Source organism: Nerophis ophidion, linkage group LG01, assembly GCF_033978795.1.
Source record: "Nerophis ophidion isolate RoL-2023_Sa linkage group LG01, RoL_Noph_v1.0, whole genome shotgun sequence".
Taxonomy (NCBI): Eukaryota; Metazoa; Chordata; class Actinopteri; order Syngnathiformes; family Syngnathidae; genus Nerophis; species Nerophis ophidion.
The window spans coordinates 25,335,581-25,359,524 of record NC_084611.1 but is presented as its reverse complement, the minus strand read 5'-3'; the positions used below and the strand labels follow the sequence as shown (position 1 = coordinate 25,359,524).

Sequence of the window (23,944 nt, the reverse complement as noted above, 5' to 3'; positions counted from 1 at the left end):
CTGAACTAAAAAAAAGAGCGCTGACAGGAAATAAAACACAAAACTAAAACATAACCAAACTGTCAGTGATAAGCCTGACAAAAAGTGTACAAAAATATGAATATTGGCGTCGAAAACTTCCACCAAAAGTATGATATTTTTCCATGTTTGTATTTATTTGTTGTCAAAAGTTGTTTAGGTGCCAATACAACTTTTTCTATTGTGTCGTTTTTTGTTTTTTTAGATACCAAATCTTATTGGCAGGGTTCTGGCGCCTCTGGATGCATCCCTACTTACAACTAGAATAGGCTGCAACAGAGCAGGCTTCACTTTCTCATTTGGCCGTCCTGTCAACTGACACACATGACAAGTCCTGACATCGTCAAAAACATCACGCATGCGTGGCCAAAATACGGTGGCACCTTTTCTGAACAAAATGTTACCTTTTGTTGTGGGCTATCGTTAGAAATGTACGTTTCCAACACAGTCATCACAGAGAAAGAGCCATCTTGTTACCAGCAGACTGTTGTGTATAAAGTATCCAAACACAACAGGATAAAAACCTTCTTGCAGAGTTGTCTCATTCCTCTCCTCATTTTTCAGTCCCTTCAGTGACACTAACAAAGGAAAACCAGACAAAAATGGTACTTCCAAATCTTTACACAGTGGTTCCGACATATCCTCTTAGCGGTTGCTCCTGTGACAACAGTTTTGATGATACAGTCACACTCTATTCTACAATAGGTTCAGTTGGCTCTTGCCTTTCTGACGACGAGAAAGAAGTATCAGCCAAACTATCACCAAGAATAATGTACGCACCCCAAGAGACGCTTCACCCTCTACCAGCTCACAGCACAATAACACTCTGTCTAACTGTAAAGGAATAGGTAACACAGACAAACCCAATCCCTTGGCAGGAGAGAACCCACAATAAAAGAATCGTAAGCATCAGTGTGCCTCAAAATCTGAAAAGGAACTTTTATGTTGCTATCAACCAGAAGAAAAAACCCACCACGTATAAATCTAACACATGTAGCCAAGACCTCTGGGTAGGGTTGTACAGTATACCGCGATTAGTATAGTACTGCGATACTAATGAATCATATTCGGTGCTATACCGTCTCTGAAAAGTACCAGTCCCCCAGCCCCCTCACCCCCGTTGTGTCATTGCTGGTTTACAAGCAGATGAGCATGTTCGGCAGCACACAATCACAGAGTACTTACAAGCAGAGACAGTGTGTAGACAGAAAAGGGAGAACGGAAGCATTTTGGCTTGAAGGTGTTTTAAGACACGGCTGCAGTCAGCAGTGTTTGAGCTACTATTAAATCACTAATCTTCGCCTCCATGGCGACAAATAAAGTTAAGTTTCTTACAAGTATCACTACACACCGTAGTTCACCGGCATCCAAATGTAAACAAACGCCATTGGTGGATCTACACTTAACATCCAGTGTAATGATACCAAATACAGTAGCATATTTAGTCGATACTACTATGATTACATCAATATTTTTTGCCATCACAACATCTTCTTTCGTTTTTTTAAAATGTATGCTAGGTTTATGAACTCAGGAAATATGTGCCTGGACACATGAGGACTTTGAATATGACCAATGTATGATCCTGTAACGACTTGGTATCCGATTGATACCCAAATTTGTGGTATCATCCAAAACTAATGTAAAGCATCCAAACAACAGAAGAATAAGTGATTATTACATTTTAACGTAAGTGTAAATAGAACATGTTAAAAGAGAAAGTAAGCAGATATTAACAGTAAATGAACAAGTAGATTAATTATTAATTTCCTACCACTTGTCTTAATCATTTTGACAAAATAATAGAATGGAAAATGACACAATATGTTACTGCATATGTCAGCAGCTAAATTAGGAGCCTTTGTTTACATACTTTCTAATAAAAGACAAGTTGTCTTGTATGTTCACTATTTTAGGACAAACTTGCAATAAGAAACAAATGTTTAACGTACCGTAAGAGTTTTTGTTAAAATAAAGCTAATAATTCAATTTTTTTGTGGTCCCCTTTATTTAGAAAAGTATCGAAACGTACCGGTACCAAAATATTGCTATCGGGACTACACTACCTGCGGGTAAGAGTCACCAAAAATCGTACCATCCAACACAGCAGCAACGACAGGCTTAACATTAGGTCTTCAACCTTTTATTCCGATACTGCACACTCAGCCTTCCAATGTTAGTGGATTTTAGTAAAACTATTGCATGGCTTAGTATCACCTTTAGGTTGGTGTCCTGGCACTGACTGTATCGATTCAGCAAACCTGTCCCAGAACTCTGAAACACACCACCACGCATAAAAGAACATTTCACAAAGTTGCCCTTGCGCCGCAACACAAACTCATCTGCTGGGACATTTCTTTCATCAATTGCAATTGTGTTGGGCAGCGTAATTTTAAATTGCTACAAAACAATCACCTAACAGAGGCTGTCAAATGTTTAAATGGAAAGTGCAGACTTCAACCAGCCTATGTAGGCCTCTGGCAAACTCAACATGTGTTTGTTTGTCAATCTTATCACAGAAACTAAAACGCTGTCGGTTTACCTTTGCAACAAGTTCACAGGCTTTCAGCATGGCCAATATCTTCCATGGGTAAAAATGATCATACCATTTGGGCTTTCTTCTTAAAGGGGAACATTATCACAATTTCAAAAGGGTTAAAAACAAAAAAAAATCAGTTCCCAGTGGCTTGTTGTATTTTTTGAAATTTTTTTCACAATTTTACTGGTCCCGGAATATCCCTAAATAAAGCTTTAAAGTGCCTTATTTTCGTTATCTTCTAAACCATTATCCATTTCCCTGTGACGTCATACAGGGCTGCCAATACAAACAACATGGCGGTTACCACAGCAAGATATAGCGACATTAGCTCGCATTCAGACTCGGATTTCAGCGGCTTAAGCGATTCAACAGATTACGCATGTATTGAAACAGATGGTCGGAGTATGGAGGCAGATAGCGAAAACGAAATTGAAAAAGAAATTGAAGCTATTGAGCGAATAGCTATTGACGCTATTCGGCCATAGCGTGGGTGTACCTAATGAAGTGGCCCATAGCATGGCTGCCTTATTAGCATCGCCGGTAAAATGTACGGACCAAACGATCAGGACTTCCGCATCTTGTGACACTGGAGCAACTTAAATCCGTCGATTGGTAAGTGTTTGTTTCGCATTAAATGTGGGTATCTAGTTTCAAATGTACATACAGCTAGCGAAAATAGCATGTTAGCATCGATTAGCGTAGCATGTTAGCATCGATTAGCTGGCAGTCATGCCGTGACCAAATATGTCTGATCAGCACATAAGTCAACAACATCAACAAAACTCACCTTTGTGATTTTGTTGACTTAATCGTTGCAAATGCATCTGCAGGTTATTCATACATCTCTGTGTCATGTCTGTCTTAGCATCACCGGTCAAATGTGAAGACACTCTGGTACATTCAATGGGGGTCTGGCGGAAGATTTCTTGCCAGTGGTGCAACTTGAATCCCTCCCTGTTAGTGTTGTTACACCCTCCGACAACACACCGACGAGGCATGATGTCTCCAAGGTTCCAAAAAATAGTCGAAAAATCTGAAAATAACAGAGCTGAGACCCGGTGTATGAAATGTGAAAATGAATATGGCGGGTGTATTACCTCGGTGACGTCACCTGACGTCATCGGTAAAAGACCGATAAACAGAAAGACGTTTAATTTGCCAAAATTCACCCATTTAGAGTTCGGAAATCGGTTAAAAAAATACATGGCCTTTTTTCTGCAACATCAAGGTATATATTTACTAAAACGGCCTTCTTTCATCTCCGTAATATCGCTAAAATTCACTCCATTTTGTCCACTAAAGACGCCGAGATCATTATCCATGCGTTTGTTACGTCTCGTCTCGATTACTGTAACGTATTATTTTCAGGTCTCCCCATGTCTAGCATTAAAAGATTACAGTTGGTACAAAATGCGGCTGCTAGACTTTTGACAAGAACAAGAAAGTTTGATCATATTACGCCTGTACTGGCTCACCTGCACTGGCTTCCTGTGCACTTAAGATGTGACTTTAAGGTTTTACTACTTACGTATAAAATACTACACGGTCTAGCTCCATCCTATCTTGCCGATTGTATTGTACCATATGTCCCAGCAAGAAATCTGCGTTCAAAAGACTCCGGCTTATTAGTGATTCCCAGAGTCCAAAAAAAGTCTGCGGGCTATAGAGCGTTTTCCGTTCGGGCTCCAGTATTATGGAATGCCCTCCCGGTAACATTTCGAGATGCTACCTCAGTAGAAGCATTTAAGTCTCACCTTAAAACTCATCTGTATACTCTAGCCTTTAAATAGACCTCCTTTTTAGACCAGTTGATCTGCCGCTTCTTTTCTTTTTTCTCCTATGTCCCCCCCTCCCTTGTGAAGGGGGTCTGGTCCGATGACCATGGATGAAGTACTGGCTGTCCAGTGTCGAGACCCAAGATGGACCGCTCGTCGGGACCCAGGATGGACCGCTCGCCTGTGTATCGGTTGGGGACATCTCTACGCTGCTGATCCGCCTCCGCTTGAGATGGTTTCCTGTGGACGGGACTCTCACTGCTGTCTTGGATCCGCTTTGAACTGAACTCTCGCGGCTGTGTTGGAGCCACTATGGATTGAAGTTTCACAGCATCATGTTAGACCCGATCGACATCCATTTCTTTCGGTCCCCTAGAGGGGGTGGGGTGGGGCTGGGGGTTGCCCACATCTGAGGTCCTCTCCAAGGTTTCTCATAGTCAGCATTGTCACTGGCGTCCCACTGGATGTGAATTCTCCCTGCCCACTGGGTGTGAGTTTTCCTTGCCCTTTTGTGGGTTCTTCCGAGGATGATGTAGTCGTAATGATTTGTGCAGTCCTATGAGACATATGTGGTTTGGGGCTATATAAATAAACATTGATTGATTGATTGATTGATATTGACGCTTGCATAGGTTTGGTGATAATGTTCCCCTTTAAAGCACGTACTGAAGCATGAAAAACTAATGCAGAGCTGAAGACTTTTCAATCAAAACAAAAAAATGCATCATAGTCTTCCCTGTGTTGAGGTGGCGACTTGTCCAGGGTTTTCTGTCCGACCGAATGCAGCTAAGATAGCCTCCAGCAACCCCCTGCAACCCAAAAGTAATAAGTGGTAGAAAATAGATGGATGGATGGCGTCATAGTCTTGCTTATTAAACGATGGCCACAACCTCAAGTTATAGTTGGGGAATAGTCTAAACTTGATTTAACCGCTCAGTGGCCTTTTGGTTAGAGTGCCCGCCCTGAGATCGGTAGGTTGTGAGCTCAAAGTCATACTAAAGACTATAGAATCAGAATAGTTTTTATTGCCATTGTCTGAGAACGGGTTCACAAACTAGGAATTTTTCTTGGGGCAGTCGTGCAACATAAAACACACAACACAGAATATGTAATAAATCTAAGCTGTACCTGACCTATCAGATCTTGTTATTGTTCATGTGCCATTACCTCCCTGCTTGGCACTCAGCATCAAGGGTCGGAATTGGGGGTTAAATCACCAAAATGATTCCCGAGCCCGGCCACAGCTGCTGCTCGTTGCTCGCCTCACCTCCCAGGGGATGGGTCAAACGCAGACGGTAATTTCACCACACCTCGTGGTACTTTAACTTTAAGCAATCTGGCCCGTACTGCAACTTTAACATGTTCGTTTAGTCACTTTTCAGTTTTCACTAATCACTACCACTCAATCAAGACCATTGATCTTTAGGGCAGGCTTCCAAGGCTTCCTGGGATGAAGCAGCAACAACCATGTTTGCAAAGACAGACCAGGTAAGTAAAAACATTTACAAAAAACCCTCAAACAAAATCAACAAAAATGCCTAAATGCACAGATTGATTGATTGAAACTTTTATTAGTAGATTGCACAGTACAGTACATATTCCGTACAGTTGACCACTTATTGGCAACACCCGAATAAGTTTTTCAACTTGTTTAAGTCGGAGTCCACGTTAATCAATTCATGGTAGATGAGGACTACTGTAGCTCTTAAACGGTTTGGAATTTCCCCGCTAAACTAATAAATCTCCCCGGTATCTAAGTCCCCCGCCGCCTCAGTCTTTAATGCGGTCACATATGGTGGGTACTTCGCACTATAGAGTGCTGGCCCAGGAAGGCGTCTTGCAAGCTATATCTACTGCCCAAAACCAGACACATGCTCCCAAGTCAGTTATGTGCGATGACATTCACAGCAGGTGTGGCATGGATGCCTTTGGAGTTTGTTTTCTTTGGTTTTAACTTCAATTCAAATGCTTTGATTACTTTTAGTACGGGTTGCTCATTTAAATGATAAAAAGAAAAAGAAATGAGTAATTCACTTTCATAAAAATATCTTGGTTCCATTTATTTTATTTGATGAAATTTAAAAAACATTTGGGGTATTTCTTACCTTTTATGGTATTTTTATTGGAAGCAGCTCAATTTATCCTCTATTAAAACATGCTTTGTATCATCACCTATGTACATTTTGTCTGAAAGTCCAGTTTAGAGAAGTATTTGATCTTGGATATACAATCATTTTACATTTACAGATGTCTGATAATGGCTTTTTTGCCAATGTCCGATATTCTGATATTGTCCAACTCTTAATTACCGATTCCGATATCAACTGACAGCGATATATACTGTACAGTTGTAGAATTAACACACCATTATGCCTAATTTTGTTGTGATGCCCCTGATCCATTAAAAAAAGTAACAAAGTTTTCCAAAAATAAAAGAACAACTTCAACTCAAGTTATGGAAAAAAAAATATGGCACTGCCATATTTATTATTGAAGTCACCAAGTGAATTATTTTTTTTTAACATGCCTCAAAACTGCAGCTTGGAATTTGGGACATGCTCTCCCGGAGATAATCCTAATACCCACTACAACTATGGGAAATATTATACTTTGACTTTCACAGAGTGCATTATTTATTTATTTTTTTTAAACATGTCTCACAACAACGGCTACAAAAACAATGAAGGCACACAGCTTCAGTCCAGAGTATACTAGAGTAACAAATTCAACAATAACATAGTCCTCCTTTAGTAGACTGCCTGGCTCTAACGTATTTGTATGAGTAACACAAATATGCTGCAAGCTAGTGGTGAGTGCTTGAAGTGGCCTAACAGTCAGTCAGAGCTTCTGAAATGCTGCGTTGAGACAGGACAGCTCTGTTCACTACAAGCTGCTTTCGGTGTTTGCTTTTCATCCATCTTCCGCTTGTATTCATCGCTTGTATCGCCTTATGATTCTTGAAGAGGTGGCCGATCAAATTGCTTGTATTAAAGGAAGACGTCTTGGTTCTTCCTCGCATAACCAAATTTTTGCAATCATTGCAAATTGCCATTTTTTTTATCGGTCAGGCACACTTTAAAATAATTCCAAACCATAGACATGGTGTCGTTAGTTAGTCACCGAGCTCGCTTGTTAGCCACGGCTACAGCACCAGCAACAACACACTCTTGTTGTCGTTATGCTGCGCACGTGGCGATTTGATGAGGTCATCGAGCGCCGCCAGTAAACCTCTCATGCTGCAGTCGTCAACTCCTGTCTACTCATTCATTGATTCATTCATTCATTCATTCATTCAGCAAAGCATGAAAACGTTGCTATTGCATCTGATTAAAAAATCCCAACAAACGATGGCTTCCTTACCATGTCAACATGCATTTGCTCGGAGTCGTGTAAAGAGAGAGTATGGCCAACTAAACATGCAATTAAGTCATTCTGACGTTAGTTTTCCTGACGAAATAAACCTAGATAATAAGTCTAAATATAGTTCTCATAAACTTACAATAAAACATGCTTTTATTTTGTCAAAGTACTATACATAATTATAATAATAATTTTGGGACATTTTATGGCCGTTTTTTTTTGCACTCCACGCGCCCCCCGCCACCCCGAAAGGGAATAAGTGGTAGAAAATGGATGGATGGATGGGCTATATTTGTACAGTGTTTACGCCAGAAAATAGACAACGGCCAAAAATAAATGTACTACCCTCATTTTGCCAAAATCCTCATTAGCTCTAGGCCAACAATTACGGAGAAATGGTGACTTTTGTACTACAACTGTAGTGTCTGTCTCCCATGTATTGTTTGTAACCATTGTGCTATACATACCTGTGTTTTAAATGTTGCTTTTTTTGAAAAATGTTTGTACTTTTTGCTGTGGCGAGTCATGGCTTTCTGATTTTATTGTCACCGTATTAACTTAAATACTGAACTAATGCTGCTTTTTACTGCAATATTTATTGGTTTAGTTTGGATTATTGGTGACACTTGCAGAAAATGTGCAATGTGTATGAATTCACTGTTACTGAGAGTGATATTTACGACGTTTTCCATGTGTATGCTTGCTTACCTGGCACAAGAAACTGTTCTTATTGGCTTTCCAGCCTTCCTGGTGAACCTTCATGTGGAGGGGGGCGTGGCCTGTGGGCCTGACGTGGAACGGGGTGTGCCAGGACCAGCCTCGAAGAGAGCGACAGGTCGAGTAGATGGCCCATGTGGGCCTTTTTTATCTAATCACCTGTCGCCTTTAATAGCAGCAGCCGGGGCGAGACACGTTGTTGGAGTTGGAGTGGGAGCCAGAGAGAGAGAGAGCCATAGATGCAGAAAAATACATTTTGCTGGAAAGCATACAAGAGGCAAAAAAAAAGCATACAAGAGGCAAAAAAAAGCATACAAGAGGCTCTTGCAGTACAGCACCTCTTTTCTCTACAGACCAGGGTCTCATCAACCTGCGGCTCTTTAGTGGCTCCCTGGACCTCTTTCAGAGAGGCGTGACAATGGAAAAGATGAAGAAAAAATTTATTTTTTGTTTTAATATATTTTATGTAAGAGAACAAACATGACACATACCTTCCTAATTGTTAGAAATCCCACTGTTTGTATTAAACATGATTGCACCTGAGAGTATTTGGCAAGCATCGTTTTGTCCAACAAATTTCAGCGATCCTTGAACTCATTGTTGTTTGTTTACATGTACATCTTTCTCCGATGCTGCCACAGAAAGATATGTTTTATGCTACTCCTTCTTTGTCTCATTTTGTCCACCAAACGTTTTATGTTGTGCGTGAATGCACAAAAGTGAGCTTTGTTGATTTTATTGATTTTATATCTGGTCAATCCATGACTGCAAGCTAATCGATGCTAACATGCTATTTCAGCTAACTGCATGTACCAATTGCATCATTATGCCTCATTTGTAGGTATAATTGAGCTCATTTAATTTCCTTCACTTATGTCCTCTGTGTATCTAATTTATATTTGCATGTCTTTGACACAATATATGTACGTAATATTGGCTATGTGACGTCATCGTCTGCGACTTCCGATAGAGGCAAGGCTTTTCTTCTAGCACCGAAAGTTGCAAACTTTATCGTGGATGTTCTCTACTGAATCCTTTCAGCAAAAATATGGCAATATCACAAAATGATCAAGTATGACACATAGAATGGACCTGCTATCCCCGTTTAAATAAGAAAATCTCATTTCAGTAGGCCTTTAAACACATTTAACTTTTTAACAAAAATGTCTCTTTCATCCATCCATCCATCCATCCATCCATCCATTTTCTACCGCTTATTCCCTTTCGGGGTCGCGGGGGGCGCTGGCGCCTATCTCAGCTACAATCGGGCGGAAGGCGGGGTACACCCTGGACAAATCGCCAGCTCATCGCAGGGCCAACACAGATAGACAGAAAACATTCACACTCACATTCACACACTAGGGCCAATTTTAGTGTTGCCAATCAACCTATCCCCAGGTGCATGTCTTTGGAAGTGGGAGGAAGCCGGAGTACCCGGAGGGAACCCACGCATTCACGGGGAGAACATACAAACTCCACACAGAAAGATCCCGAGCCTGGATTTGAACCCAGGACTGTAGGACCTTCGTATTGTGAGGCAGACGCACTAACCCCTCTGCCACCGTGAAGCCCTGTCTCTTTCATAAATAAATAAATATAAATGATATATATGAATGAGGTAGATTTCCTCGATTTGGTCAATTGAAAAGTAGCTCGCCTGCAGAAAAAGTGTGGGCACCCCTGATCTGGAGGGTTGGCCAGTATGCGTAGGTTATGAGAGCGAGCCACAGAAAAATAAGAGTAGATACTTTGATTCCCTAGGAGCGACCTCACATGTGCATCAGATCTGGTCAATCATCGGTCTCCATGGAAACCTCAGATGGAGACATCAGCCAATGAGACACGCCCAAGTTCCCCAGGAGCCTCAGCTGGGCCATCGCATGAGACATTAGTCCCACACGTCCGTCTGCCTTTTGTCTGTTGTAAAAAAAAGAGGAGCAAGGCAGCAGCAACGCTCCTTCATGAATTCATGGCCTGCATAAAAAACAAGGATTATAGAGGTGAGCCATCAGTTGTGTCCCTGACAGGATCATGGCTGGGATCATCAAGCTATGCTGCTTGTGACCACAGATTGCGGTGTTAGGCCGAGTGAGCGCTGGATTCTGGAGGATGTGCCGGCAGGCCGCGGGGATTGCTGCCACTCATCTGGCGGGCTTCCCTTCGCCGCCGCTTTCGGGTGTGGATCTACGGGTCGGGATGTCAGGTCACGTTATCTCAGGGGATTCATGCGAACTGATGCCACTCGTTTTTCCTCTCAATCATCCGCCTGTGGTTCAAATCTTCATTCCAGCTTCATGTCAATCAGTCGCCATGGAGACGGCGCCACAACACAGCCTCATTAGCTGCACTATCTGGTCTCGGAGTGTTGTGTTACCGTTGTGACTCACAACCCCCTGCCGGTGACAACACACTTCCTGTCACAACATGGCAAAACAATGAAATTACTCCAGTAAGTGTGCATATATCGTAACAGCTACTACATGTTTTAATAAATACACAGCACTACATTTTATAATGAATACACAATACCACTTATACCTTTGCATCAGGGTTGTTTAGCCTATTCCGCTTCACTTTACACACTCCATTTCACCTGCTAATATGCAGCTAGGAGCCCTGACTAATGTCATTGTTATGGTGAGGCACACACACACACATGCATGCACACACACACATGCGCACACACACACACACACACACACACAAACACTCACACACAAGGATGAACACACTTTGGAATACAATCCCATGCAGGCAGAGCAATGACGTTTAACAGTAAGAAGGTTCACCACAAAAGCACCTTTAAGGCAGTTCTAATCATTTTGATAAAAAAAATTTTTTAATAATGATATGGATGGTTTAATTCAATGTAATGAATAATACAATATATGACATTTAGAGGTTTACATTTTGCGAAAAAAAAAAGAAAAAAAAAAGGTTACATATGCAATTCTAAAAAGTAAATACAAAAAAAGAACCGGTAGAAAGTGGATGGATGGATGGATGGAATACAAATAAAAGTATCAAATATAACACTGTATATAATAAGAATAGTAACAGTAATTAATATTCATTTTGCTATAATTGATCAATAATTGCATTCTCCCTCCATTTCCAGAAAACCTTTTTACTATTAGTCCTTGTGACGGACTCTTGCTGTCGTCGTGCGGGTTCCATGGAGCACTCAGGAAGGACATTGCTTTGAGCAGGTTCGACTCTTGTTTATTCTTTCAATAACTCAAGCTTGTCTTGCTGTCGGGTTGCTTTTCAGCTCCTTCTCTCCTGCTCGCTCCTTGCTCGCTTTCAGCCGGCCGCGTCGTCGCTGTCTTCGGCTCGCTTTCTTCCGCGCTCGGTCGTCAGGTACTGCTATGGGTTCTCCTACTCCTTCTGCCTCGATCTCTCCTCCTTCTCCCCTTTTATACAGTGTGAGGAGATAAGTCAATTGTGAGCCGGTGCGCGATCCACATACATCAATCAATCAATCAATGTTTACTTATATAGCCCTAAATCACTAGTGTCTCAAAGGGCTGCACAAACCACCACGACATCCTCGGTAGGCCCACATAAGGGCAAAGAAAACTCACACCCAGTGGGACATCAGTGACAATAATGACCCAGTGGGACGTCGGTGACAATGATGACTATGAGAACCTTGGTGAGGAGGAAAGCAATGGATGTCGAGCGGGTCTACCATGATACTGTGAAAGTTCAATCCATAATGGATCCAACACAGTCGCGAGAGTCCAGTCCAAAGCGGATCCAACACAGCAGCAAGAGTCCCGTTCACAGCGGAGCCAGCAGGAAACCATCCCAAGCGGAGGCGGACCAGCAGCGCAGAGATGTCCCCAGCCGATACACAGGCAAGCAGTACATGGCCAACGGATCGGACCGGACCCCCTCCACAAGGGAGAGTGGGACATAGAAGAAAAAGAAAAGAAACGGCAGATCAACTGGTCTAAAAAGGGAGTCTATTTAAAGGCTAGAGTATACAAATGAGTTTTAAGGTGAGACTTAAATGCTTCTACTGAAAAACCTATATTATAGGTAGTGGGCTGTTTTAGGGAATTTTTGATCAAATTATCCGTAGTAGCAATATTAATAATGTTGTGTTTATTATGCCCAGTGCATTTAGTATAATTACGACCATGTCTAGGAATTGATACGACGGGAATTTTCCGATTGTTTGATTGTTGCTTTGATAAACTGCACGCATCATGGTTAGCCACCTCAGTAATGGGGATTTTCCGATTGTTTGTTTGTTGCTTTGATAAACTGCACGCATCATAGTTAGCCACCTCAGTAAAACACACGTCCAACTCTGAAACACTCAAAGCAGAAAAAACTTGTTCTAATTTAACTGACTCCTTACCCAGACCAGTAGTCTCGCATCCTTTATTTAAATCCGGCTGCAGGATGGAGGGAAGTGGAACTGAATTAGATTGCGGCGGCGTCGCTCCCAGTACGCCCCGCCTCTCCGCTCAGCCGCATTCTCCGCCTCCTTGCCGCCATCTTGGGCAGGGCTCCAGCATGCCCTGCCCCGCCGTCGGCTCCGCCTCTTCACAGTCTTATTTTGGAAATCTGCATCCTATGTGTTAGAAATAATTGTGTCATGACTGGGACTATGGTGTGATTTGTTTTCCCGTGGTGCAAATCGACCGGACCGGACAAGGCGTGAAGGTAATGACATCTTTTAATTACACTATAAACAGGAACAAACAAAAAGCGCTCGCAGCGGAAGTACGAAACTTGGCTAAGAAAATAAAAACTATTACTATAACGTAAACTATGGACATAAAACAAAACCTGCAAACTATGGCATGAATAACGAAAACTTACTTGGAACGAGAAAAGAGTATTAAAAGGCGCAGCATGGATCATCAGCATGGATAACAAGGGTGTGTAGAGGGTGATGTCGTCAGACTGACTGCCTGGCAACTGCAGGCTTAAATAGTGATGTGGTGATTGACAGCAGGTACATGAGTCCAAATGAATCAGGTGCGTGACATGAAGACAGGTGAAAACTAATGGGTTGTCGTGGAAACAAAGCAGGGAGTGAAAAAACAGGAACTGACAAAATCCAAAAACCAAACAGAACATAGCCAAACTAAACATGATCACCAGGACATGACAAATGGTTTCTAAGTCATCAGAAAAACGTTGTGTTACATTGAGTGCCCGGTGAGAAGCAAAAGCTGTCTTTGAACCTACCAAGAAGAAGGCTTGTAAAACTCCACTGTGGGTGTTTCTGTTTCTTTCATCTATTGTAATAAACAGAAAGATATTGTCCTGACTCAAGAACTACAAAGAGGAGAGGAAGCAGGGCCCGACTCCCCCACAGTCCCTGTTTTTTTATACTCTTTTACAAACCTCTTTTTTAACTCTATTACGAACCTTTTTATTAGAACTCTTTTACGACCTCTTTTTTTTAACTCTATTATGAACCTTTTTATTCGAACTCTTTTACTACCTCTTTTTTTAACTCTATTACAAACCTCTTTTTTAAACTCTTTTACGAACCGTTTTATTCGGACTTTTTTACGACCTCTTTTTTGAACTCTATTCCGAACCTTTTTATTTGAACTCTTTTACTACCTCTTTTTTGAACTCTATTACAAACCTCTTTTTTGAACTCTTTTACAAATCTTTTTTTTAAAACTCTTTTACGACCTCTTTTTTGAACCAACCTTTTCTTTTGAACTGTTTTGTAATCAAAGGTGATGGCTGGTTACGAACCCGTCCTTTTGGAAGCAGCTGTTGCAATGTGGACAGGGAAAGTCCAGATAAAAGAAGGAGGCTTACAGATGTATATGTTTCTCCTCACTGAGCAAAATTTAATTCTGGGTCTATTTGATTCTTTGCTTCATGTGCTGTTTAATAGATGCCATCAGTGTTTGAACCTGACACTCTGTGGTGAGCATTTGTTTTTGGTCTATTTCTTTTAACAGAGTTACACATTTTAGAACTGTTTTTAAAAATACAAGAGGTCAAAATGTCGATGCAAGGATCTAAAAATGTGTTTACACTGGCCAACGTTCATTTGTGAAAATTAATCCCTTTAGGGTTTTTATTATATTTAATCTCCTGCAAAAGTGTTAAAGTCTCTCCCAAGTTTTGATTGAACTCGTTGGCCGCTCTTCATGTTATGCTTTTTCACCTCGAAATAAGCATGGTCTCATAATTTTAATACAAATAAAAAATAAAACATTTTTTAAAAAACTATTTCGTGGCATTCTCTCGATGAACTTCAAGCAAACTTGTGAAGTGAAAACTATTTCAGGTGACTACCTCTTGAAGCTCATCGAGAGAATGCCAAAAGAGTGCAAAAAAGAAATCAGAGCAAAAGGTGGCTATTTTGAAGAAACAAAAAATATAAAACATGTTTTCACTTATTTCACTTTGTTTTGTTAAGTACATAAGTCCACATGTGTTCATTCATAGTTTTGATGCCTTCAGTGAGAATCTACAATGTAGATCAGGGGTGTCAAACACATTTTAGATCGGGGGCCACATGGAGAAAAATATACTCCCGAGTGGGCCTGACTGGAAAAATAAGATAACTTAAAAATAAAGACAACTTCAGATTGTTTTCTTTGTATAGAAATAAAACAGGCACATTCTGAAAATGTACAAATCATAATGTTTTTTGTGTTTTTTTACACTTACATGATGCCGTTAATAGTATTCTATCGTTGTCATTTATTACATTTTCTAAATAAATTATGTGATAATGTTCATCAGTCAACTCATTGGTGTTAATTTTCAATCTATCAAGATAAAAAAAGAATATTAAAATCAAAAAACAGTATGTTATTTATGTAGTTTGATCATTGTCCTTGAATGACAAACTAACATCATGTGGTCGATTTTTTGTACATATAGACACAAAGAATTACTATTGCGACATCTAGTGGACACATTTAGAACAGCAGTTTCTTTCATTCAAACATTTCGGCTCATTTTTATACTTGGCAAACTCATCCCGCGGGCCAGATAAAACGGTACGTTTGACACCCCTGATGTAAAAGTCATGAAAATAAAGAAAACGAAGAAGGTCGGTCCAAACTTTTGGCCTGTACTGTATATGTTTCCCTTCTAAAAACTCTCAATAATAATTAAGTGAAAATAAATAAATAGATTTTAATAAACCAGAGCTCTTCTTCAGCTTAAAACCTGAACTCAAACCCTTCTTTTCTTTCAAAATAATATAGTTTCGCTTAAAAAAAAAAAGAGCACAGAAGAAAAACATCCACAAGTCTTCATGACAATAATTTTATTTCCATTTTTTTTCTTCACTTTTTAAAATTACATTTTGCATTAAATTAAAGTGTTTTTTTTTTGTTTTTGTTTTTTTAATTCCTTTACACCGTACATTAAGCTGTGAATCAGAGACGTTAAGGAAGTGGTGAGAACAGGGCAAAAAAGTTTTGGTGACGTCACAAATATTTTACAAGCTAACAAAGGTTTTAAAAAGGTCACGTCGTCGCCGCCGCCGTCGTCGTCGTTGGGGGTCGTCTGGTCGCGTGTCGTTGGGAGGGAGACAAAAAAGGCACACACCAAAGAAGCTCATTGGTCACAGCAGCCTTTCACAGTCACACCCAATAGAAACCAGATTGAACTCAATGTGAACAACTACAGATTTTCTAGTATTGAACACTAAAATAGGTTCAGAGAGTTTCGCTATGTCTGCTATGCTGCTTTCAAGAACACTGGGGAAATTCAGACACTGTAAAAAAGTGAATAAACTGTATTATTAGTTATTCCAGGTACATGTTTGTCTATGTTATACAACAATTGAGGCAGCAACAATAGAAGTCGGATAATTTGTTCAAAAATTGTCAGCCATGTTTTTATGTTCAAGAGCTTTGTACGTGCGATGAGATCTAATTTCCCAGTAGTCCTGAATGCAGCATTACCCTTGAATGAACTGTGGTTTGAGACAGTTTGGCTTTCCTCCTTGATAACCCCCACCTACTCCAAAAAATGTTAATTTATCAACAAAAAAAAGATTAAAGGAGTGCTTTGTTGATTTAAAGTTGGGGGCTGTGATTGATTCATTTAAGCAAAAAAAAAAAAAAGGCTGATTTGTTAATGACTTTTAAAGGCCTACTGAAACCCACTACTACCGACCATGCAGTCTGATAGTTTATATATCAATGATGAAATATTAACATTGCAACACATGCCAATACGGCCGGTTTAGTTTACCAAATTGCAATTTTAAATTTCCCGCAAAGTATCCTGTTGAAAACGTCACGGAATGAAGACGTGTGATAAATCGGCTCTTACCGTAGACATGAGCGGAGCTTGCTTCCTCCTACAACTGCGGACTATTACCTCCTCCCACCAGGGAGGAGACACTGGGGGTCACCACACCCGTGGCCACACCCCTCCGACTTTCAGGTACCATATAATCTGACTAAAACACTAGTAACACAATAAGCAGATTGTCCAGAATTATCCTAGTAAATGTGTGTAATAACATCTGAATCGCTCCCACTGCCCTCGCCTTTTTTTTCTTTTTTCTAGCCCTTCATTGTAACTATCCTCATCCACAAATCTTTCATCCTCGCTCAAATTAATGGGGAAATAGTCGCTTTTTTCGGTCCGAATCGCTCTAGCTGCTGGTGGCCATGATTGTAAACAATGTGAGGATGTGAGGAGCTCTACAACCGGTGACGTCACGCGCACATCGTCTGCTACCTCTGGTAAAGACAAGGCTTTTTTACGAGCGACCAAAAGTTGTGAACTTTATCTTGGATGTTCTCTACTAAATCCTTTCAGCAAAAATATGGCAATATCGCGAAATGATCAAGTATGACACATTGAATTGACCTGCTATCCCCGTTTAAATCAATCAATCAATCAATCAATCAATGTTTACTTATATAGCCCTAAATCACTAGTGTCTCAAAGGGCTGCACAAACCACCACGACATCCTCGGTAGGAAAACTCACACCCAGTGGGACATTGGTGACAATAATGACCCAGTGGGACGTCGGTGACAATGATGACTATGAGAACCTTAGAGAGGAGGAAAGCAATGGATGTCGAGCGGGTCTAACATGATACTGTGAAAGTTCAATCCACAATGGATACAACACAGTCGCGAGAGTCCAGTCCAAAGAGGATCCAAGACACAGCAGCGAGAGTCCTAAATAAGAAAATCTCATTTCAGTAGGCCATTAAACATCTACAAAGTTGCTATTACAAAAAAAAAGGGGGGCTCATTATTATTTGTTAATCTTTGCACAGGAACCAGCCTGTCGATGCTGCACATGTCACTTCCTGCAGGTTAACGCTACGGTAATCGTTCCACCTTCATGACAGCGAACAAAAAAAGTACAAATAAACATATTAAATTGTATAAAAGACAAGATGGCGACACGCAACAACAAGCTCAGTCATGGCACAGAGATTAGAGAACCACTAACATAAACATTGTGTGTGTGTGTGTGTGTGTGCGTGCGTGCGTGTGTAGGGCAACAGAATTACAACAATAACACCTACATTCTTCATTATTTTTTTTTATCAAATGAGGGACACATCGTGACGTAAGAAAAAAAAAAAAACAACCTACAAGTTAACAGCTATCGAAGAAAACATGGTCACTACTTTCAGGTGTAAGGCACAAATTTACATGAGGGGAGGGGGAACACATGTTTTTGTTCATTTTTTTTTTTTTTAAAGTTCCTCCCCAGTGATGGAGGCGACGTAACTGACTCTCACACACACACGCAGAAAACCCACAGTGCTGATTTGACTGGAGAAGCAAAAAAAAGGTTATTTTCGGCACACTGTAAATAAATATCTCCTCCTTTCTCCTCGCTTTGTGTCATTAAAAAAAAAAAATCTAGTGGCTCCAGTTTAATGACTTTAAATATGTTTTTTTTTTTTTTTTTAATCCCACTTGATTAATTCATATTAAAAAGATCTCTCTTGCCCCCGCCTAAAAAGTCTTCTCTTCAAAAAGCACTTGATAAAAAATAAATACGAGGAGCTATTAGTAGGAACAGTCAAGTCTTTTCCTGTTCTTCTGATCCAGGCCCGTCGAGGCGGGCGGGACTTGATTGCGGTAACACTTGGAGGCTTTTCACAGTATTCCCACAGGCTTCGTCTTTTTTTTTTTTTTTTTTTTGTCAGTCCGAGCTCTTAGAGTCCGTACTGTACACCGCCTCCAAAAAACAAAAACCAGACCGTCGCCCACGCGTACAAGAGAGCCGCCGTCTCGATGCTACAGTAGCACGAGTTCCCCCGCCGTATTTACATGTTGGTATAAAAGAAAGTGTATTCCTAAAAAAAAAAACTGAATTGAACACAGAGGAGAACGGAAAGGTGGTCAAAGTAGGCAGACTATGTGCACGAGTCACTGGACTTGACCTTTGTGGACAGCGACACTGCGGACGGTTTGGGAGGAACGTCGGGCTTGAGGTGCTTGAGGCCGCCTCGAGGCAGCGAAGCGTAGGAGCTCATCCCGGGCTGCCGGGAAATAGACATCCCCTGCGCCGTCATTTGTATGGAGTCCACCCTCTGGGGGGCAGGGGGCGGCGTCTCCATGCGGTTGAAGCTCTGATGCCTCGCCAAATGGGAGGAGTTGGACGAGTTGGTGTTGTGCTTCTTCAGGCCGGACGAGCCCGAGGCGGAGGACCCTTTCCGGAGCCCGTAGACGGACGAGTGGACCTCCAGGCGCTTGCCCATCTGCGGGACTGCGGGCGGCACGGCGAGGGAGGCCTCCCGCTGGGGCACACGGGGCGGCAGCGGCCCGGAGGGATCCACCAGGTTGTGGTGGGGGTTCTTGACCGTCTTGTACTCCAAAGTGGCGGCCTGGTCGTCCATGAGGCTCAAGGCGAGGTCGCCGGGGTGAGGCTGCTCCACGTACTCGTGCTGGTGCAGGTGAGGCGGGAGCTGGTGCTGATGCTGCGGGAGCGGCAGCACCACCACGCTGGGGATGTGGCCCGGCGACGCCCGAAGGGGCAGGTCTGAGATGACGGCGGAGCCCATCGGAGCCATGTCCTTGGTGCAGGCGTTGATGAGGTTCTGCGCGCGCTCCCACTCCCGGCTTCCCCGGCTGGGCTTGCGGCGAGGCTGTATGGGGGTGGACTCTGGCGTGGGCAGAGCGGAAAGGTCCAGGTGGTGCTGGTCGGCTTTGATGAGCATCTTGCCATTGGGGGTCAGCCTGCCGTTGTGCATCAGAGGCGAGAGGATGGCCTCGGGGCGGCCGTCTTTGGCCTGGGTCTCAAACAGGCCCGTGAGCTTGGTCACGCTGTTCATGGAGCCGCGGCGCAGGTGGTGGTTGTCCTTGTCCTTGCGGCCTGGCAGATCCAGGTCTCGGCGCCGGTGGTCGCAGACGCAGTAGACAATGATGCCGGAAAAGATGGCGCCCATGGCGAAGGCGAGGATGACGGCGATGGCCAGGAGAGTGACGGGAACCAGCTGGTCACGGGCTTTCTGGTAGCTCTCACGGATCACACCTGCGCAGACACACACTCGTTATGTGTCGAACTGGACTTCCTGTTCACACAAAAACCGACTCTCCTGATCCACATACACTTTAAGTAACGTTTTTTTCAAGTTTTTATGAGAACATTTGATGACTGCTTCATTGATCGCTATTGAAGTAGCATCATAACTTTGTTGTGTGAGTGACAGGAAGAAAAGCTCGACTTACTGGGGAAAAAATACAAATATCGTAATGATAAATGATAAATAGGTTGTACTTGTGTAGCGCTTTTCTACCTTCAAAGTACTCAAAGCGCTTTGACACTACTTCCACATTTACCCATTCACACACACATTCACACACTGATGGAGGGAGCTGCCATGCAAGGCGCTAACCAGCACCCATTAGGAGCAAGGGTGAAGTGTCTTGCTCATGACACAACGGACGTGACGAGATTGGTACTAGGTGGGGATTGAACCAGGGACCCTTGGGTTGCGCACGGCCACTCTCCCACTGCGCCACACCGTCCCACAAATATAACCTGTCTTTTTCTTTGTCCTTTTTTCATGGCAACAGGACACCTTGTCTTTGTTAAAACCAGAGCAAAGAAAAGGATCTGGAGATTTTTCTTGGCTGTTTTCACAGCCTCGGTTCTACCGAGATGAATGTATTTACAGCTGTATATTAATAATACAGAATATGGTGCAAAAAGTTATTTGAACCAAGGAGTTTACTACTTTCTATTCGAAATGACAACAGTGGAAGATGAATGCCACTTCAGAAGGTAGAGAAAAAGAAGAAGCTTATCGACTACGGTTCCGCCACGGACTACAAGAGCGGATGCGCTCAAATTTTTAGTACTTATGCAGATCCCAAATACACATCAGCAGGTACCAGTAGGTAAGAAAAGGTGGTTTTTTTTGCATAATATATCAAAACAAAACACCAGATAATATGTTTGCTAATATGTCCTTATACACACACCATAATAATACTGGTATGTTTAATGCATCAAGCGGTGTGGGCTTCATAGCTTACTGAAATCATATTAAAAACATTTTGACAGACTTTTGAGCGTCGTGTGTAATGTTCTACGTTCTCAATGCAACATTTAACGTTTTGGTGTTGTTTACTGGCGTCATCTTGCAGTTTACACGTATCTCTTATGTGTGACTGCCATCTACTGGTCACACTTATCATTACACCATGTACCAAATAAAACAGCTTTGAGTTCGGTAAGCACAACCAGAATTATGCCGTACATTAGGCACACCGGGTTATAAGGGGCACTGTCAATTTTTGAGAAAATGGAAGGATTTTCCAGCCATTTTCTACTGCTTGTCCCTTTTTGGGGTCGCAGGGGGTGCTGGATCCTATCTCAGCTGCCTTCAACATAGCCATCCATCCCTCCATCCATCCATTTACTACCGCTTATTCCCTTTGGAGTTGCAGGGGGCGCTGGTGCCTATCTCAGCTACAATCAGGCAGAAGGCGTAGTACACCCTGGACAAGTCGCCACCTCATCACAGGGCAAACACAGATAGACAGACAACATTCACACTAGCATTCACACACTAGGGCCAATTTTGGTGTTGCGAAACTTATCCCCAGGTGCATGTCTTTGGAGGTGGGAGGAAGCCGGAGTACCCGGAGGGAACCCACGCAGTCACGGGGAGAACATGCAAACTCCACACAGAAAGAACCCGAGCCCGGGATTGAACACAGGACCTTCATATTGTGAGGTATATGCACCAACCCCTGTTTAAGTGCGCCTTATGGTCTGAAAAATACAGTAGTTATGCACTTTTTTTTGACCCAGCAACACTCAGAATTGTAATAAACAGAGCAATTGAGAAGCCACAAACACGACACAGAACAAACCAAAAGTAGTGAAACAAAAATGAATATTATCAACAACAGTATCAATACTAGTTACAATTTCAGCATAGCAGTGATTAAAAATCGCTCATTGACATTATCATTAGACATTTATACATTTTTTAAAAAAAGAACAATAGTGTCACAGTGGCTTACACTTGCATCGCATCTCATAAGCTTGACCACACACTGTCGAATATTTTCACAAAGATAAAATAAGTTATATTTTTAGTTCGTTTAATAGTCAAAACAAATTTACATTATTACAATCAGTTGATAAAACATTGTCTTTTACAAATATAAAAGCTTTTTAAAAAAAAAATCTACTACTCTGCTAGCATGTCAGCAGACTGGGGTAGATCCTGCTGAAATCCTATGTATTGAATGAATACAGAATCGATTTGAATCTGAAAAATATCATTTTTGAATCGAGAATCGTGTTGAATCGAAAAAAATCGATATATCGAATCGCGACCCCAAGAATCGATATCGAATCGAATCGTGGGACAGCCAAAGATTTGCAGCCCTAATATATATATATATATATATATATATATATATATATATACACATATATATATATATATATATATATATATATATATATACATATATGTATATATATGAATATATGATTCACACATAAGCATCTTGCCATATATATATATATATATATATGTATATATATATATATATATATATATATATATATATATATATTAGGGCTGCAAATCTTTGGCTGTCCCACGATTCGATTCGATACTTGGGGTCGCGATTCGACATATCGATTTTTTTCGATTCAATATATTGATTTTTTTATGAGATGTATATATATATATATGTATATATATATATATATATATATATATATATATATATATATATATATATATATATATATATATATATATATATATATATATATATATATATATATGTATATATATATATATATTAGGGCTGCAAATCTTTGGCTGTGGAGGACAAAGGTTTGGACACAACTCCTCATTCAATGTGTTTTCTTTATTTTCATGACTAGTTACATTATAGTCACTGAAGGCATCAAAACTATGAATGAACACATGTGGAGTTATGTACTTAACAAAAAAAGATGAAAAAACTGAAAACATGTTTTATAGTCTAGCGTCTCCAAAATAGCCACCCTTTGCTCTGATGACTGTTTTGCACACTCTTGGCATTCTCTCCATGAGCTTCAAGAGGTAGTCACCTGTAATGGTTTTCACTTCACGGGATAGGTTGATTGGCCACACTAAATTGGCCCTAGTGTGTGAATGTGAGTGTGAATGTTGTCTGTCTATCTGTGTTGGCCCTGCGATGAGATGGCAACTTGTCCAGGGTGTACAACGCCTTCCGCCCGAATGCAGCTGAGATAGGCTCCAGCGACCGCCCGTTACCCCGAACGGGACAAGCGGTAGGAAATGGATGGATGGATGGAAGGTGTCATAGTTTTAATTCCTTCAGTGACAATCTACAATGGTCATAAAAATAAAAAAAAACATTGAAATGAGAAAGTGTGTCCAAACATTTGGCCTGCACTGTATGTATGTGTGTGTATATATATATATATATATACATATATATATATGAACTGTATATATATAATGATCTGTCTAAGGCTGAGTCCCCTTTTGATTGAAAGCAAAATGAGCGAATCAGCGATCTTGTGTCGTAAACATCTGTGGGATCATTTTTCAACATTTATTCTGTTGTTCTGAGTTGAAGCGGTGACTGTCATGATCCTCTTAGCAACATTTTCTTTGTTAAAAACAACTTTCACTCTGCAGTTTCCGTCCCTTCCGAGCAGCGGGTGCTGCTGAGCCCCTCCACCGTCTCAAAGCACTCCTAGGTGGACACAAGTCAAACTAGCCTCGCGCCAGTCCCAGCTAGCGAGATAGTTAGGTAGCAAGCTGCACATAATGGCAGATAATTTGAATGTAGTTTTTTTGTTCATTTTTTTTTATTGAATAACAAACATACTTTTCTAATGCACAAATGTGTACAAACTATTGTCATTAGTGGGAATGCTTGGAGCTACATCTGCAGGTTTAGATTAGATTAGATTAGATAGTACTTTATTCATTCCGTCAGGAGAGTTCCTTCAGGAAAATTACAATTTTCAGCACAATCCCATTCAAGATCAGACAAACATTACAGGGAGACAGAACAGAGAGTTTAGAAAGGAGCTTCTCCCGTTTAAA

The 23,944-nt window shown here is 41.3% G+C and overlaps 1 protein-coding gene across 6 annotated transcripts in view; it reads right to left on the bottom strand.

Moving 5' to 3' along the window:
• Window positions 1–15,664: 15,664 nt before the first annotated feature.
• Window positions 15,665–23,944, bottom strand: part of sema6a (sema domain, transmembrane domain (TM), and cytoplasmic domain, (semaphorin) 6A) — a 328,543-nt gene continuing 320,263 nt past the window's right edge. For all 6 annotated transcript variants that reach the window (XM_061899543.1, XM_061899535.1, XM_061899550.1 and 3 more), the window contains one exon: window positions 15,665–19,878. In XM_061899543.1, coding sequence (XP_061755527.1) covers window positions 18,761–19,878 — 1,118 coding nt within the window. In that variant the 3' untranslated portion in view covers window positions 15,665–18,760. The remainder of the gene's footprint in view (window positions 19,879–23,944) is intronic.